The 16,967-nt window shown below is 35.2% G+C and overlaps 1 protein-coding gene across 6 annotated transcripts in view; it reads left to right on the plus strand.

The window, feature by feature from the left end:
* NAV3 (neuron navigator 3) overlaps positions 1 to 16,967 on the plus strand; it is an 841,062-nt gene that overhangs the window by 789,094 nt on the left and 35,001 nt on the right. For all 6 annotated transcript variants that reach the window (XM_055117929.1, XM_055117930.1, XM_055117932.1 and 3 more), the window contains 3 exons: positions 7,124 to 7,235; positions 13,875 to 13,996; positions 15,903 to 16,075. In XM_055117929.1, the coding sequence (XP_054973904.1) occupies positions 7,124 to 7,235; positions 13,875 to 13,996; positions 15,903 to 16,075 (407 nt within the window). The remainder of the gene's footprint in view (positions 1 to 7,123; positions 7,236 to 13,874; positions 13,997 to 15,902; positions 16,076 to 16,967) is intronic.

Raw genomic sequence — 16,967 nt, forward strand, 5'->3', positions numbered from 1 at the left:
TGTTATGGGAGGAATGTAGGAATGTAGCAGTGGGTAGAATTTGCAATTAAGGCTGAAACAACATCTTAAGTTATATGTCCATTGAAAGCAAAGAGTCATTTAAAAGTTTCTGACACTAAACTAACATGAAACCTGGTTACTAAAGATGAATTGAAACATGTTTCCTAACAGTTTAAAGTAATTCCCATCAGACTCTAAAAGGCTATGTGCCATATAATATTTAGAGAGGAAAATTTAAGAAAATTGTCAGCAAAGCAGTTATATCTAGTTCTTGGATCTACTCCTTTAGGGGACCATGTGTGTCAGGGACTGAACCTTGACTCTAGCTTCCAAAAAGGAAACCTGAGAGTGAAATACTTCAGTTATAAATTTACGCTTGATTTCTGGCCTTACTGCTCTACCAATGCAACTCCACTTCTCTACTTTTTCACTATGAGAAAATTAAGTCCTAATGACCAAAGTATCTATTGGATGTGATGAAATAACTTATTATCTCTATACCTAAAAATAGAATTAGCTAGGTGCCATCCAAGTCAGAATTGAGAAAAATGCACTTAGATTTCTATTTAGGTTTATATTTTCCTCAGAATGCCAAGGCTGCAATACAATTCCCCCAAATGGCAAAAATTCAACATATCTATATTGTACAGAACTAATGAATGAACAAAATTTTATATAACTACCAATAAATCATTTCCCATTTATTAGAGCTCTGTTCACTAATACACTTTCTTTTTTTTTTTTTTTGGCTTTTTGGGTCACACCTGGCGATGCACAGGGGTTACTCCTGGCTCTGCACTCAGGAATTACCCCTGGCTGTGCTCAGGGGACCATATGGGATGCTGGGATTTGAACCCGGGTCGGCCGCGTGCAAGGCAAACGCCCTACCCGCTGTGCTATCTCTCCAGCCCCATCACTAATACACTTTCAAATCAGATCTCTATAGCTGTCATGCCAGAAGCAATCATCACATTCACACATGCTTGGTTGCCTCTTAAGAAGGTCAGAGAGCAGTAGAGGAATATATATTTTTGTATGGAGCTCATACAAAATATATAAGGATTTTTATCCTAGGCTTACTATTTTGCCTAGGCTCTCCTTATTCTTACTTGCTTAAAACTGAATTTGGGGGTTACTGGCTGCATAGGAACTTAAACCTTTGAAAACAGACTTTTCAGGCCAAAGAAAAGGCTTAAGGTTCTGGAATCCAGATTTTGCATGCAGGAGTCTTGAGTTCAAAACTGGATACCACATCTGACCTGGATGCAGATTGAAAAAAATACAACTCAAAACAAAAATGAGACTATTCAAAGCCAATTCTTTGGAAATTCATATTGTAGACATAAAATTTTTTGTTTAATTGGTCTTCATACTAATTCCTGGTGGTTGAAATTAGGATATTTCATTGAGAAGCTTCTTTTAAACATTATTAGTTGAATCAGAAAATGTGTTCTCAGCCTTTTTTTTTTTTTTTTTTGCTTTTTGGGTCACACCCGGTGATGCTCAGGGGTTACTCCTGGCTCTGCATTCAGGAATTGCTCCTGGCTGTGCTCAGGGTACCATATGGGATGCTGGGAATCAAACCCGGATTGGCCCATGCAATGCAAATGCCCAACCCATTGTGCTTTGGCTCCAGTCCTTCATCAGCCTTTTAAGACACTGGATATTTAATGAATACATAATTTTCAAGTTTACGCTACTGTGGTCTGGAGCAATAGCACAGTGGGTAGGGTGTTTGCCTTGTACCAGGTGACCCAGGTTTGATTCCTCCGTTCCTCTCGGAGAGCCCGGCAAGCTACCAAGAGTATCCCGCCTGCATGGCAGTGCCTGGCAAGCTACCCCTGGCATATTTGATATGCCCCAAACATTAACAACAAGTCTCACAATGGACACATTACTGGTGCCTGCTTGAGAAAATTGATGAACAATGGAACGACAGTGGTACAGTGCTATGCTACTCTAACTTAATTTAATTCATTTAGTCTGTAATATGCTGACAGTTTCTAAGAATTAAAAAAAATACAAATCCCACAAGTGGCCAGTGAGATAGTACAGCAAGTAGGACATTTGTCTTGCATGCTACTAACCCTGATTCAGTTCTCCAGCATCCCGTATGGTCCCTGATGCACCACAAGTTTTAATTCCTGAGCCAAGAGTAATCTCTGAGCAGCACTGAGTGTGCCCTGCCACCCCCTCTCCCCGGCCCCCAACAACAACAACAACAAGAAAACACCATAGATTTTAGACTGAGATCACTTAAAAGATTGGAGAGAATGATTTATTGTGAAGCCCCAAGTTTGATTCATCCCCCTAACCCTTGGATACCTCCAAGTATGACCAAAAGCAAAAGAAATAGAAAAATTATATTTCAAGGCACAAATAAAAAGGTTAAGGGTATGAAAGGAATTCAGAGAAACTTCTGCTGGATAGTATGAGATGATTGATTGTCAGTGTGTGGATCCTAAGGCAGGGTTAGTGGACATTTTTAAGACCCTTTTTTATATGGTAAAGTTACTTACTGAGAATGGTTGAAAAATTTGAGAGATTCTTTAAAAAGGCTAACTCATGTCCAGGAGACATTTGGCCATAAACCAAATAGGAAATTATATCAAAAAGAAAATCAAACAAGGTTAATATTGTGCCATGATATTTAACAATGTATTTTGAAATATTTCAAGTCTGATCTCATAGCTGGTTTAGCCTCAGAGAAACAACAAAAATAATTAAAAGCAATGCTGACTTCATATCCGACATTTTTTTAATTTAAGAACTCATGGAAAATAAGAATCTAATAAGGTCAGACTTTTAGAGTATTATTATCTTGAAATATTTATTGTAGGTAAATAAAATTTTAGAGTGGTTTTAAGATATTAAAATAGAGCTTTCAGGGGTCTGAAAGAGAATGCAGTGGCTTAAAATGCACTTAATTGAATGGACCAATGTGTAATCCTGACAGCCCCACAGTCTGAGATGCCCAGGGAGGGAAAATTTAATAACATAGGGCCAGAAAATACTTGCTTTTCACAGCTTCAATCCCAGTTAAATCCCTGGCACCCCATATGGTACCCTGAGCACCACTAGGAGTGATCATTGAGCTCATATGAAGTCAGAAGTAAGCCCTGACTACTTCTGAGTGTGGCCCCAAACACCACCCCTTAAATAGTGGAATAAAATACAATTCTTTTAAAAAGGAATAAATATCAACAAAATAGGATTTTATCAACTTATCCCAAATTTTCTCTTTAGAAATAGTCCATTACCAGTTTTCTCTGTTTACAGTGACTAGTATAGAAAAATAAATGCAGATTCTAAGGAATAGAATTTTAATTTCTATCTCCTATTAAAATTCCCAGTTTGATTTTTCTGGAGGTTTAGAGATTCTCAAAACTTTTGTATCTCTTATATTTCAAAACAAAAAGGATTATATGAAAATATTTGGGTTATAAAATAATTTTGTATTTGGAGCATGTTTCCAATGTTATTCCTCCTCTCTATGGCTCAAGAAGGGGAATTTGTACTTAGAGGCAACAGTACCATTTTCATTTATTATAGACAACTTTAAAAAAAAGTACTGCTTAAAATATAATGTAAACCACCAACCTTATTAAAGGAGGGGAATGAAGAGTAGAAGTGAATAGTTTTACTAAACATAAATAGCATATCTTTGTATTATTTTTGGTGTACAACATAATGAATTTACCCATGTATGTATTGTAATACAATCACCATAATAAGTTTAATTAACATCCATTGCATTCAGTTGCAGGATTTTTTTCTTGTAATGAGAACTTTTATGGTCTGCATTTCTCCATGTTTAAATATAAGTCCTGGAATGTAATATATCATATGGTGTCTAGAGTTAATACTATTCTGTATATTATAAATTAATAATGATTTTTTTGTATCTCAGCAAATTTCTTATTTTAAGATGCTTTCTGTTCATATAATACTGCTGGAAAAATGAAAGAAATATCAGGCTTTAATCTCATCTACCAGAGGTTATCCCACTGATTATACATACTGAATATTGATGCTGTGTTTATAATAAATAACATCAGTAAATTTTTATGATGACACCCTAGGTGGTCACATATTTCTTTGTTTAAAAAAAAAAGCTAGCAATACAGTTGAATTTTGAATCTTTCTTTGAAGGGGAAAAGTACCCACATTAGCCAGAACTCTTGATCAAAATACCCAACTTTTATGAGATTATAAGCTAGGTGAGATAATAATGTATTTGACAACTAATTAAATTGAACTTATTAAATATCCTCAAAGCAGAGAAGGGTAAAAAAAGTAGAGCAAAAAGGAAAACCATCTGAGAAGCCTTAGGGAAAAAATGGTTCTGATGCATGGCAACATGAACGTGGATCTCATTCACCGAAATCAAAGAAAGGAAAGGATTTTTGCATCTATGGAGTGATAATTAGCTTAGGCTTGATTTTTATGAAGGATATATCAAATCAGATTTAATGATCATTTTAAGTAAAGATAATGAAATATTTTATAGGTCCTTGCTTGCATTTGCAAAGCTTTCCTAAAGAGTAATGGGAATTTGGGTAATTTTGATTTTCATGAAGGTCATATTCCCAAATTGTTTAATGCATATATTTATTGCCTTCTACTGAGCTTATAGTGCCACAATCATCAACAGCTAACCTGCTAACATCTGCGGTAATTATGAAGATGTTTAATTTTAGAAACTGATTAATCTTTTTAGGTTAAACAAAATTAATATTTTTAAAAAATTTTGAACATTTCACTTTTCATATTTTTAAATGTATACAGAAATCACTTTGTAATGCTAGTTTTGACACTGCTATGTGTACTACTCATAAAGCCAAGCAATATTTTCAATCATTTGCAGGGTATCTCGTTTGCATTTTCCCATTTAAATTTAAATAAAATATTTTAGCAGAACATCTTTGTGTGCTTATTTGCTAGTGGTTGAGTCTTATGCATTCCACATAAGACACAAGCAGTCTTTCTCTGAGCTACATCCCACAGCTCCGAGAATTTTAATACACAGTATAAGTATTAATGATTATAAATTCAAAGATTAAATATCTTTTTAAATTGAAATTTAATATATCTTAGTTTATATGTTATACAATTTGTATTTTCCTTTTGTAACTCATTAAGTATGCACAATAAGTCATCATTTTGAGACTACATTTTTGGTAAAAACAGAATGAATTCTAGTCAATATTTTAATCTCTTGAGAGATTCTCTGTGTTTGCGTGTGTGTTATTCACACGTGTGCGTATGTGTGCTGCCAGAATCAAACCCAGAACTCACACAGGTGAGTCATAAACTCTATTACTCTGTCCATTCTATGGCCCGATTTCTTCTATTTATAGAAAGTATATTAAATTTTGGTAAAGTTTTATATGTTTGGACAAGAGACAGAAAGTAGATAGAACCTAGCCTTAGAAATTATGACAAATTGTATCAGCAATTTTTTTCATGACATCGAAAATTTTCTCAAACACAATCTTTTCCTTTAAGATAATGATGCATATAAAATTAAAGTCAAGAATTTGAAGGCCCATCTATTAATTCAGAAGATAGCTATTGATTTTTTTATGATCAGATTCTTTGATTTTTTTACAAGCTATTAACATCAATAATATTTTTTAATATTTTAATTATTAATAATGTCAGATATCCAGTGATAATAAATATTGTGGTGTCAGGAATTTATTTAAACCTAAACCTTAGTTATCATTTTATTTGGCATCATTGTTGTTGCTGGTATTTTTTGTTGTTGTGTAATAATCTAAGGTTGGAATAGTGTCAGACATTCCCATGTATGAGATTGTTTCCAATAAAGGCAGCTCTCAGAGAGCTACTTTCCATATATATTATCTCCATATATTTCATATATTTCCTTGGAATAGAGAAAATAAATCTAATCATTTAGCTTGCTACCAAAAAAGTCCAGAGACAGTGAGGACTGGCATTACTGAGGAAATACCTCACTAAGGAATTCTCTATTGAAAAGGCTGATAAGACTCTAATTTTTCTGTTTCCCATAGTTACCATGAAGTAGATGGTTTGATTTGGGGCCTCTAATAAAAATATTGCCATTACAAATTACTGATTTCTTTCCTTTCCTTTTTGGTTTTGCATACCTTGTCTTCCTCAGATTCATAGTTAAAATTTATGTAATTACTTTATTGGAGATGTATCTTTAAATGATTGATATTCAATAGATGTTTTATAAAATTGTTTTATTTGGGGGCTGGAGAGATAGCACAGCAGGTAGGGCGTTTGCCTTGCACGCGGCCGACCTGGGTTCAAATCCCAGCATCCCATATGGTCCCCTGAGCACCGCCAGGGGTAATTCCTGAGTGCAGAGCCAGGAGTAACCCCTGTGCATCGCCAGGTGTGACCCAAAAAAAAAAAGCAAAAAAAAAAATTGTTTTATTTGTTAACTACCTCATTTTTGAACATCATATATCATTTAAGAATCCATTACACATATCATTTATCTTTTAAACATTTCTATATTGCTTTGGCTTGGTGAAATTGGGTCTCCATACTAGAAAGTTTTAAAAATTAAAAAATTCCAAATCTAAGATGACCTTGTTATGCCAGCAGAGTTTTAATAAAATGGTATTTAATATAAGAAACTTAGGGAGTGCAATGTTTTATGCTTGAATATAAAGAATCAACTCCTCAAGTATAAAATATAAATAAAATCTGAAGCCCTTCACTTGACAGGAATTCCATAAATGTGATGTGAAGTACCCATGCTATTTATTGATCAATTTTTACATACATATTTATCTATGTAATGTTATTGTTCTATATATAAAATGAGCATTGCGATATCTTTTATTTGTACCAGTCATTTCTGGATGCCACTATTTGAAAGAGATAAGCTAGTTAGATCACATTTATTAGAAAATAAATAAGAAAATTTATGTGCAAGGATCTTTTTCACTTAGCTATGTAAGAAGTTGTCCGATCCAACTTGACAAGGTCAGCCACGCAGCCAAATCACCCAGGAGGTTAGTCCCACAAAAAAGGACACTCACTTGAAAATGAATTATGAACAAGGACATTTTCTTTTTCTCTTTAGCTATATTAAAGCTGCTAAATTGTGTTTGTTCCACAGGAATCTGAACTTATAGAACTAAGAGAAACCATTGAAATGCTGAAGGCCCAGAACTCCGCTGCTCAGGCAGCCATACAAGGGGCGCTAAATGGTCCAGACCACCCTCACAAAGGTATATTTTATTCATTAGTTATAAAACAGCTGCTTACTGGCATTTTCTTCTGTAACAATGACTACAGTGGGATGAATACAGCCAGAATGTCAGAGTTTAAGGATGGTAACATCCATTGTCAGATAATTTTACATTGACTTTAAGGAATATACTTCTTTAGTTGCGTGTACATTAAATAAGTAAAATTGTTTAGCTAACATAGTAGTTTAGGAAACATAGTTATGATGTTAATGTTTATGGTTTTGATGCACAATGGTAAAGCAACCCACCACCAAAGTGGCCAAGATTCTCCACTGCTGTCTTTATGCCACTTCTAATCTTCCTCACCATCCCCCTTACCACTTGCTTGGTAATCTCAGTGTTGTAACCAAAGCTGAAAAGTTTATCATTACTTAATACTGTTTGTTCCTTTGTTTTATTTCTCTAGACATCACAGTTGAGTGGGATTTATCCAGTGTTTGTCATTCTCCTTTCTTTTGCTTAATATGTTTTCCTCCGGTTCCAACCAATTTCTAGCTAACTGCAGGGTTTCATCTTGCACACACATTTTCCTCCATTGGATTTGGTTAAGATGGAAATAAAGCAATTAACTAATGATTGCATATTTGACTTTATCCAAAACAACACTAGAGGGATGTAAATCTAGATTTCTAGATTGTCAACTACAGACAAGCTTGTCAACTACTAGTTCGTTTGACTGGAGCGCGTAGCACAGCGGGTACGGCATTTGCCTTGCACGCGGCCGACCCGGGTTCGATTGCTCCGTCCCTCTCGGAGAGCCCAGCAAGCTACCGAGAGTATCCAGCCCACACAGCAGAGCTACCTGTGGCATATCCGATATGCCAAAAACAGTAACAACAAGTCTCACAATGGAGACATTACTGGTGCCCGCTCAAGCAAATCGATGAACAGGACGACAGTGCTACTAGCTTGTCACCTTAAACTTAAATTTACAAATTTAACCTGGTTATCTGAGACCTGCATTTTCCCTTCAGCATTTTTTTTTTGCCTCAGTAATTGATACCAATATTCTGTCAAATAACCAGAAGTCTATGGATGTGTAACTTCTGTATTCACTCCATAAAGCACCAAGTCCTATTGATTCCACTGCTTAAAGCATCTCTTATCATTTTTCTTATCCTACCGTCACCACCCTTCATATCTCCCTTGAAACTCCTTCTTCTTCATCTTACTCTGCTTGCCAGTTGTTCTCATGTAAGCAAGAGCAATGTCTAGCAGCAGTTCTGTATACATGTCACATGAGCCTTGAAACACAAACTCTGTAAAGTGACAGAACATCCCTTTCCCAGCTTCAGTCTCTAAAAGAATCCTGCCAATCAACCGAAAAAAACCCAAACTTGATTATCTTTTACATGCCAGACATCAATCTCAACATCGTGCCCTCCTTTTTTGTCACATTCTTTATTTCAGCTTCCCTGAACTATTTCTAATTATTCAGATGTTTTTATATGTCTATGTTTTCTGTCTTAACAGTGTACTCTATTTGTTCAGCATAAAACCTTTAACAGAGCTTTCAAGACTTAGCCTAAATATACCTCCTTGACCCTCAAAGTAGATGGTGTCCCATTGTGATATATTTCTGGGTATAACTGTACTTCCTTGGCAAACTCTGCATTATACTTGGTGCTACACTTCATTTTAGATCTGCTTTTGCTTTGTTTTTTAAATCATAGTGTCCATGATTATTCATTATACTTAAAAGGGGGCTTATTTGAATTCTATAGACAGGAATAACACTTTGTTTCAAATACTTAAATTTAAAAGTTAGGAGAAAAATTACATAAAGTGAGATGTGCTTATATTGAAGGGCAAACTATTTCTCTAGGGGCTGTTTCTTTTAAGAATTTAGCAACTTTCCATGAGGGGGAGTTGATTTATATGCTGCATGGAAAATTACTGCATATTTAAAGCTTATCTTAGAGCTATAATAAAGCAGCTTATGTTCTAAATCTTCATGTTGTAAATAGATCCAGAAGGGATTTTAAAAGACTTAATTCTTATTTAACGCAGTATGTAACTGAAGTAAAACTTTCTGGAAAGGATTTCTTTTATCTTAGGCAACAGGTAGCTTAATATATCTAATAGTATTAGAAAATAGGAATTCCTTTGCTCAGAAATGATGTGGGAGTGCCTAATGAACAAAATTATAACAGTTAATTTCAAATAGGTCAATAAATTAAAAAATAATTTTCCAAGATGAAAAATTAGTCAAACAAATGTAAGTATTGAATATATGTAGGATATTTAGAGCACATATTTATAATATTAAAACTCAACATTATATTCAATAAACTCAAATTGATTTTTCATTATTTATTAGCATGACATGGAAAAATTAGTTGGCCTAATTATCTTACATCTTTGTACTTGACAGTGCAGCCTAAATTTCACTGTAACTAAAGGTATTTATTATACATATATGTATATGCAGATATATATATAACTTGTTGATATTGATTATGATATTTAAAGGTAAAGGAAATTTTTATTTTTAAGTATCTATTTCTATGCATAATCATGGTATCAGTTTTTCCTTTATATGTACCTACTACAATTATACCATCATGGATTAAATTGCTATCTGTCGTAAATATTTTTTAGAAATATTAGACACCATAGCTGTAAGAGCTAAGGATAAACTTATTCAGCAAATGCTTATTATTAATTGCTGTACACTATACAAGGCTCTGGGGCTTTAGTGGGTATAGTCTTTGTCTCCATAAAATATTTCACCCCATAGGAGAAAGGGTACAAAGAAAGTGGTTGTGATCATTGCAATAGCCAAATACACCTATCAAAATAGTTATGCATCCTAAAATGGACACCAATAGATGCTATTGAGAGTAGAGATATTGGGGAATATAGTAAAGGTGGCATGGTATTCAAGCAAACAAAAATAGCAACATTTAAGAGGTCTAAGAAACCATTACCAAGTTATATCATAAAGACTGAGTGGACAAGTCTAAAAAGTAATTTTGAAAGAAAATCCATTGATATCTTTGTGGAACTGATGAAAGGAAAATAATGACTAACATAAATTTAGTAAAGCAGAGTTAGAGAAAAAAAAATACTGACAAGATTTTCTGAGAGATTTTCATCCTTATTTTAAGAGTCGAATATCTTTCTCCTTTTAAAAATGAAAACATGTTGAAATGTATTGGTAGCACTATAGCACTGTAGCACTGTCATCCATTGTTCATCGATTTGCTCGAGCGGGTGCCAGTAACATCTCCATTGTGAGACTTGTTGTTACTGGTTTTGGCATATTGAATACGCCATGGGTAGCTTGCCAGACTCGGTAGAGGAATGAACATGAAATCCTTCTCCTTCTCTCTATCTCGCTCTCTTTCTTTTCTCTCTATATCTTTCTTTCTTTTCCTATAGGGTTCAGGGGCTATTCCTGGCTTCGTGCTCAGGAAACACTCCCAGTCCAGCCCTTTGAACAATAACCACGTTCCCGAAGTTTTCCTTTTTTATTCCTCAATGTACTGTTTGTAGAAGGTTTTGAAGGTTAGTGATTAGGCAGCTGTTCTTGCTGCTCAGCAGGTACGTGATGGTCATAGTTTGAACTGGGACAGTGTCAGTACAGGGTTGGAATTGGGAAATGATTATGAACAAATACAAAACTGACATACATACTTTTAAATTAAGTCTCTCCATTCATTTACATCGCTGGCATACATTTGTTCAGCCAGTATTTACTGAGCTCTTTAATTTCCATGGTTCCTAATCAAATACTTATAGGCACTAGAAAGGAATTGTGCATTCCCTCCACAGAGTCATATTATTTAAATGAATCCTTACTAAGTTTTATTAGTAAATAAAGTCATAATTGAAGGAAATTAATGCCTCTAAGGACTCCTTTTCAAATATGACTATAAAAAACTATCTTCGTAAAATTTTCATACAAGCCGAATATGCCATTAATTTTGAACATAATGAAAACTCTTAAAAAAACTTTAGCATTTAAATGGCTACTCAATTCATTAAAGCAAACTGTATCAAACTGTATCACTGTCATCCCATTGTTCATCAATTTGCTTGAGCAGGCGCCAGTAATGTGTCCATTACTGAGATTTTAGCCCTGAGATTTTAGCAGCCACTCTTTACTCGTCCTTCCCAATGGTGCTGCACTGGAGGTCCTTTCAGGGTCACTGGAATGAGACCCATCATTGTTAATCTTTTTGGCATATTGAATATGCCACACGGAGCTTGCCTGGCTCCGCTGTGTGGGCAGGATACTCTCGGTAGCATCCGAGAGTAAACTAGGGGATAGTGCATCTTGCTCAGGAAGTTTATAGCCAATAGAAGTTTAAAACAAATAGTGTTCAAGAGGTAACACAAGGATTAAGGCACATGCTTTGCCTGGCCCGGGTTTGGCCCTTGGTACCACGTGGTACCCTGACTGTAACTAGGTGCAGCCCTGGATTTTCCTGAACACCAATAAGTGTGGCCTGGAGATCCCCCAAACACTGCCAAGGTGGCCTGGATAATTTTTAGCACCCAAGGCCTAGAGGAATAGCCCATTCTTGGATTCTTGGGCTGTCACATTGAATCACTGACCCGGTTGGCTATTCCAAAAGTGCCCCCTGAGCAAGAACAACTCGGAAACGCGCATTACCCCCAAACCCACAAATAAATGGTTTTTTATGTTATTTATTCAAATAATGTCCACATTAGTTGACTAAATGTTACTTTTGATCCTTTATTGTTAAAGCAAAGTAGTACATATCAGTACTGTTGAACAATATACAAATCAGCACATGTCAGTACTGTCAGTATTATTGATTGAAGTTTTGGCGCTAGCAATATTTCTGGGATGCAAAGACAGTAAACATTTTTATTATGAATTTTAAGAGTTTTTAAAAACTATACTCTAAGGAACAATATTTCTGTATTACACACCTATAAAATATTTCAGTATTGCTTTTTTTCTTAATGGAAAATAAAAATATTTATTGCTATATATTTCATTGTATCACTGTCATCACATTGCTCATCAATTTGCTCAAGTGGGTACCAGTAACATCTCTTTTGTGAGACTTCTTGTTACTGTTTTTGGCATATCGAATATGCCACAGGTAGCTTGCCAGGCTTTACCGTGAAGGTAAAGATTGCTGGGCTCTCCCAGAGGGATGGAGGAATTGAACCCAGGTCGGCCACGTGCAAGGCAAACACCATATCCGCTGTGCTATCGCTCCAGCCCTATTGCTATATATATATGTATATATATATATATATGAATGAAGTTATGTCTATATACATTTTATCCATATACACATATTCATCTGTATGTTTTGAAAGTAACCAGATACTGTTTCATTGTCATAGATGATTTTACTGGTAAATAAATTATTTAACTAGAAAACTTTGGTTTTATACTCTTGCTTCTATGAAAACTTTTAAAAAGCTGTGTATGTTAACTTTCGACATGTTTCATTGAGCATTTTTATTTGACTAATTTGCATTGGTTGAATACAGAAATGAAAGTGACCTAAAAGTAGGTATAATCTTACAGATACGTCTATTAATTCTTAGTGTCTCCACTAATAATATCAGAATACTCGAAGTGGAAAAATTTTATTTAAATTTTAGTAAGTAAATAAATCTTAAACTGACTCTAAGGCACAGTGAATATCTTGAAAAGTTACTAACTTTCAAATGCTTTTATATTCAGTATATTTTGTGTTATTCAAGAAACAGCATGCTTTTTTTTGAAATACAGAGAGGCCGTATTTCATAGCAATTGGCACAATAGACAATATAATCACTATTAGTCTTAGGTTGATTCCATCAGTTATCTTACTGGGAAAATTGCATTTAGTAGTTAAACTTATTTCAATACCTTGTTTTAAGTGTATGATCAAATATACTTTGGATATAGTAAGTATATACTTAGTATTACCTACAGTTATTATTGTTACTGTTATTAATATTCCATGCACAGGGGGCAGATGTGTGATGAGAGAGCAGCATTGTTTTAAATATTTCTGTGCCTACTTCATAAGCTCCATCTGACCTGATTCTTTGAGACTTTCCCTCTCATCTTTATTTGACCTTGTCCACTTACTAAACTTCTTTGCATTTGAATTTCCTCATCTGTGGGATAAAGTACTCAGATGACTTCCAAGGTTTTTTTGGCTCTAACAGGCTATGACTCTCAGAAATAGAAAGTTAATATGTTTGGTTTTGGCAACTTTTTTTCTGAGCACAGATATTAAAAAGACACAATTAATTCTCATGCTATTCTGAATTTTCATTTATTCCATGAAAGTAGTCATTGGAAATAAATCATTTTGGAAGCACTATTTGATCCATGTATTCAGTAGAAATCATTTAGCATAACATTTTATTTTTGGACAATACTCAACTCATTAAACCCCTCATGTTAGACTTATAAGAGAGATTACTCTGAATCGTAATGAGGATAAACTCGGTTAATTAAAGCAAATATGGTGGTACTTTATTAAGCTTATAAAGTCAAACTTGCATTAAAATGATTTGCACAAAGCCACGTTGACTTGTGTTCGATAATGTTGTTGTAGAGAGTCTAGGAATTTTCTTTATTCATGTCAAATGTCTTTATGAGCAAAGGTGATAGTGCCTATCTGTTGCTAGATCTCCGCATCAGAAGACAGCATTCCTCGGAAAGTGTTTCTAGCATCAACAGTGCCACAAGCCATTCCAGCATTGGCAGTGGTAATGACGCTGATTCCAAGAAAAAGAAAAAGAAAAACTGGGTAAGCCACCATCATTGATCCAGTTCAGAAAGTTATGATGGCACAATGACTCAGGCTTTTCCTATGAGGCGTTAGAGATCTGTGCTGGTTTACAGAGTCACATTTTAGTATCTGGTGTCCCGAATGCTATTCTTACTGCCAAGATTTGGGGTGGTTTAGTGCTGTGAAAATGTTTTGCAGATGGACTGAAACTTCAATATAAATAGCAGCCCTAGATTTGGGATAGGTTATTTTAACTTCCGGGAGACCTAAATTTTCTTATCTGTGAATAATAGGTACTAATTTTTTAGAATTATTGTAATAAAAAAATAAACAGCTTCTCTAAATAAGTAGCTTAGGGTAAAGGATTATTGAGATGAGGAAGAAAAAGAGAAGTAATGATGGTGCTGGTAGTGAGGCGGGGGCAAGGAGTAGAAATGAAGTTGGTAAAAGAGGATGTAGAAACTTTGAAATCTCCCTACCTCTTATATGGGCTGGGGACATAGTACTGGGGCTATGGTTTAATAGCACATGGGCCCGACCTATTTCAGTCCCTAGTACACCTGGCTTCCGGAGGTCTGCTTGGTGTAGCCCTTAACACCTGCGCATTGCCAGCATGTCCCTGGCGACCCCAAGTATCTTAGGGCCTGAACATCACTGTATCTTCAGGCCCTACACTGGTTCACCAGCCCCCAGATTTCTCTGGAAAAGACCTCCAGACCTCCTGAGCACTCCTTGGGAGCCCTACCCTTAAAAAAACAACAGCAAAGGCAGAACTTAACCAGACAGCATTGATGCCTGCTATTTTTCCTACCAAGAGACTAAAGCAGAAATACAGAAAATTGCATTAACAGAATGGTGCCTTTGGTTTGCTAAAGAAAAGATTAATGATAACAGTAAGCCATTGCAAAAAAAAAAAAGCAACCCAGAAACAAAAAACCTAAAGGGGAAATTCTATCAGTTCAACATGCTTAAAAATAATAAAGTTAAAGATTTCTTTTAGTACCTTGAAACAAAGGTAGATTTTTAAGTAAGTACAACTCTTGGTAGAATCAAAACATAACTATCAAGTTCATTGGAATGCCTTCTACAAATAATGGAATAAATACATTTTTTTGTTTTAAAAATGTTTATACAGGTAATATTTTAAAATACTGATCAGCTTTGATTCCCTTGATTTGTAATTCCACACTCTTTCATGTTTCTGCAAGGTGAACTCTAGAGGAAGTGAGGTGAATATAACCCGTGGACAATTTGGCATGCATCTATAAAAAATACCCTACCTTGGCATGAATGCTATTCATTTGGCAGTAGGCTTTTATACCTTTTAAAAACAGATTACTTTGTATGTCTTTTCTTTGTGTCTTTTCATTTTATTCTCAAACTTTTAAAATTAGTAGAACCACTTTTTTTTTTTTTTTGAATAGAGCTCTAGGGATGCCAATTCTGCTTTTGAATAGTCTGGGAATTGAAAAATTTGAATAGAAAACCACAATTAATGAAATGTTAGGTGAATTTGATTTCAGTTTGCTTTTTAAGTTTATACTGTCAGCAGGAAATGACTTGATTGTAGCACTAAAGTGGCCATTTAAAACAAATTGCCTTGAAGAGTGATGCCTTGGGAATGGAGATTCCCTTCAAGGTACTTAGTTTTAAATGAGTGCTCTGATAGCCATGCCCTTGACCCCCCGCACTATTTCAAAGCCTTCCATGTCTGCGCTGCGCTGGATTAATATAAGAATAAAACAAAAACACAAAATATGGTATCATATTTTTAGACATACTGCGTGCTGCAGCTGTTAATATTCTCTTGCTTATACATACTGACCCCAGGCAGTGGCTAGGATGGCACCTGCAAACTAACTCCCCAAAGCCGATCTCCCCAAGATCAAATAGACTAGAGAGGTAATTTCTGTCCTTCTTTCAGCTGAGAAGCTCATTCAAGCAAGCCTTTGGGAAGAAAAAGTCCACGAAGCCTCCTTCCTCCCATTCGGACATTGAGGAGCTTACGGATTCATCCCTTCCAGCCTCTCCAAAGTTGCCCCATAATAGTGGTGACTGTGGGTCCACATCCATGAAGCCCTCGCAGTCAGCCTCAGCGTAAGTAACTTCCTGTGCTGATCATAGACCTCACTTCCCAAACAAATTTCAGGTCACAATTGTGACTTCAGGACACACTGTGTTCTCAGTGTAATCGGATTATCATTTTCACCACTGCAGTACCTCCTCTGTACTTATCATTTAAAAGTCTCCTTTAAAAGGCAGGCAGCATTTGTTTCTCTTTCATTTTTCAGTAGTATTAGAATTGGAGTGTTTTCTGATGTTACTCTCCGCTTTTTCAAACTCATGTTTTCTCATTTATTTTCACTTGCTTTTGTCCATGTATGTGTCTAACTGTGCGTTAAATGCAGGTCACCCCTTGTCTGGCCACCAAAGAAACGACAAAATGGCCCTGTGATCTACAAGCATAGATCCCGGTAAAATGAGTGTGATGCATGAGAACTGCAGAGATCTAGCTTCTAACCTAAGCAGTGTTTGCTTTTGCTTTTCTAAAAAATCACTCACATGCATTGTAATAAAAGAAAATCTCTCCTCTGTCTTTCTGGTTTTAAGTCAAACTGGGTTTTCTATAACCCAAACTATGATCTTTTTTTGTCTAATATTATTAATCTTATGTAGATTTTTTTAAAGCCCACTATTTTATTTTTACAAGAAAGAATATGACATTTAGAATCTAGAAATATGTGTGCCGATGATTCTTTGTCTTCTATACTGCCGAAGCTAGATTTCTCCATATGGTAGAAACATCTACCAAGACCTCTCATATAGGACCAAGCTACTCACAGGCTTATTCAAGAAACTTGAATATCTTAAATAATTTAATCATATCTCAGGAAAAAAACAGGTAAATACTGTCATTTTGAGGCAGTGCTCACAAATTAAGTGAAAGATTAATTAGTTAATATAAAGACAAATCTTTGACATTCACAAA

Source organism: Sorex araneus, chromosome 10, assembly GCF_027595985.1.
Source record: "Sorex araneus isolate mSorAra2 chromosome 10, mSorAra2.pri, whole genome shotgun sequence".
NCBI classification, from domain to species: Eukaryota; Metazoa; Chordata; class Mammalia; order Eulipotyphla; family Soricidae; genus Sorex; species Sorex araneus.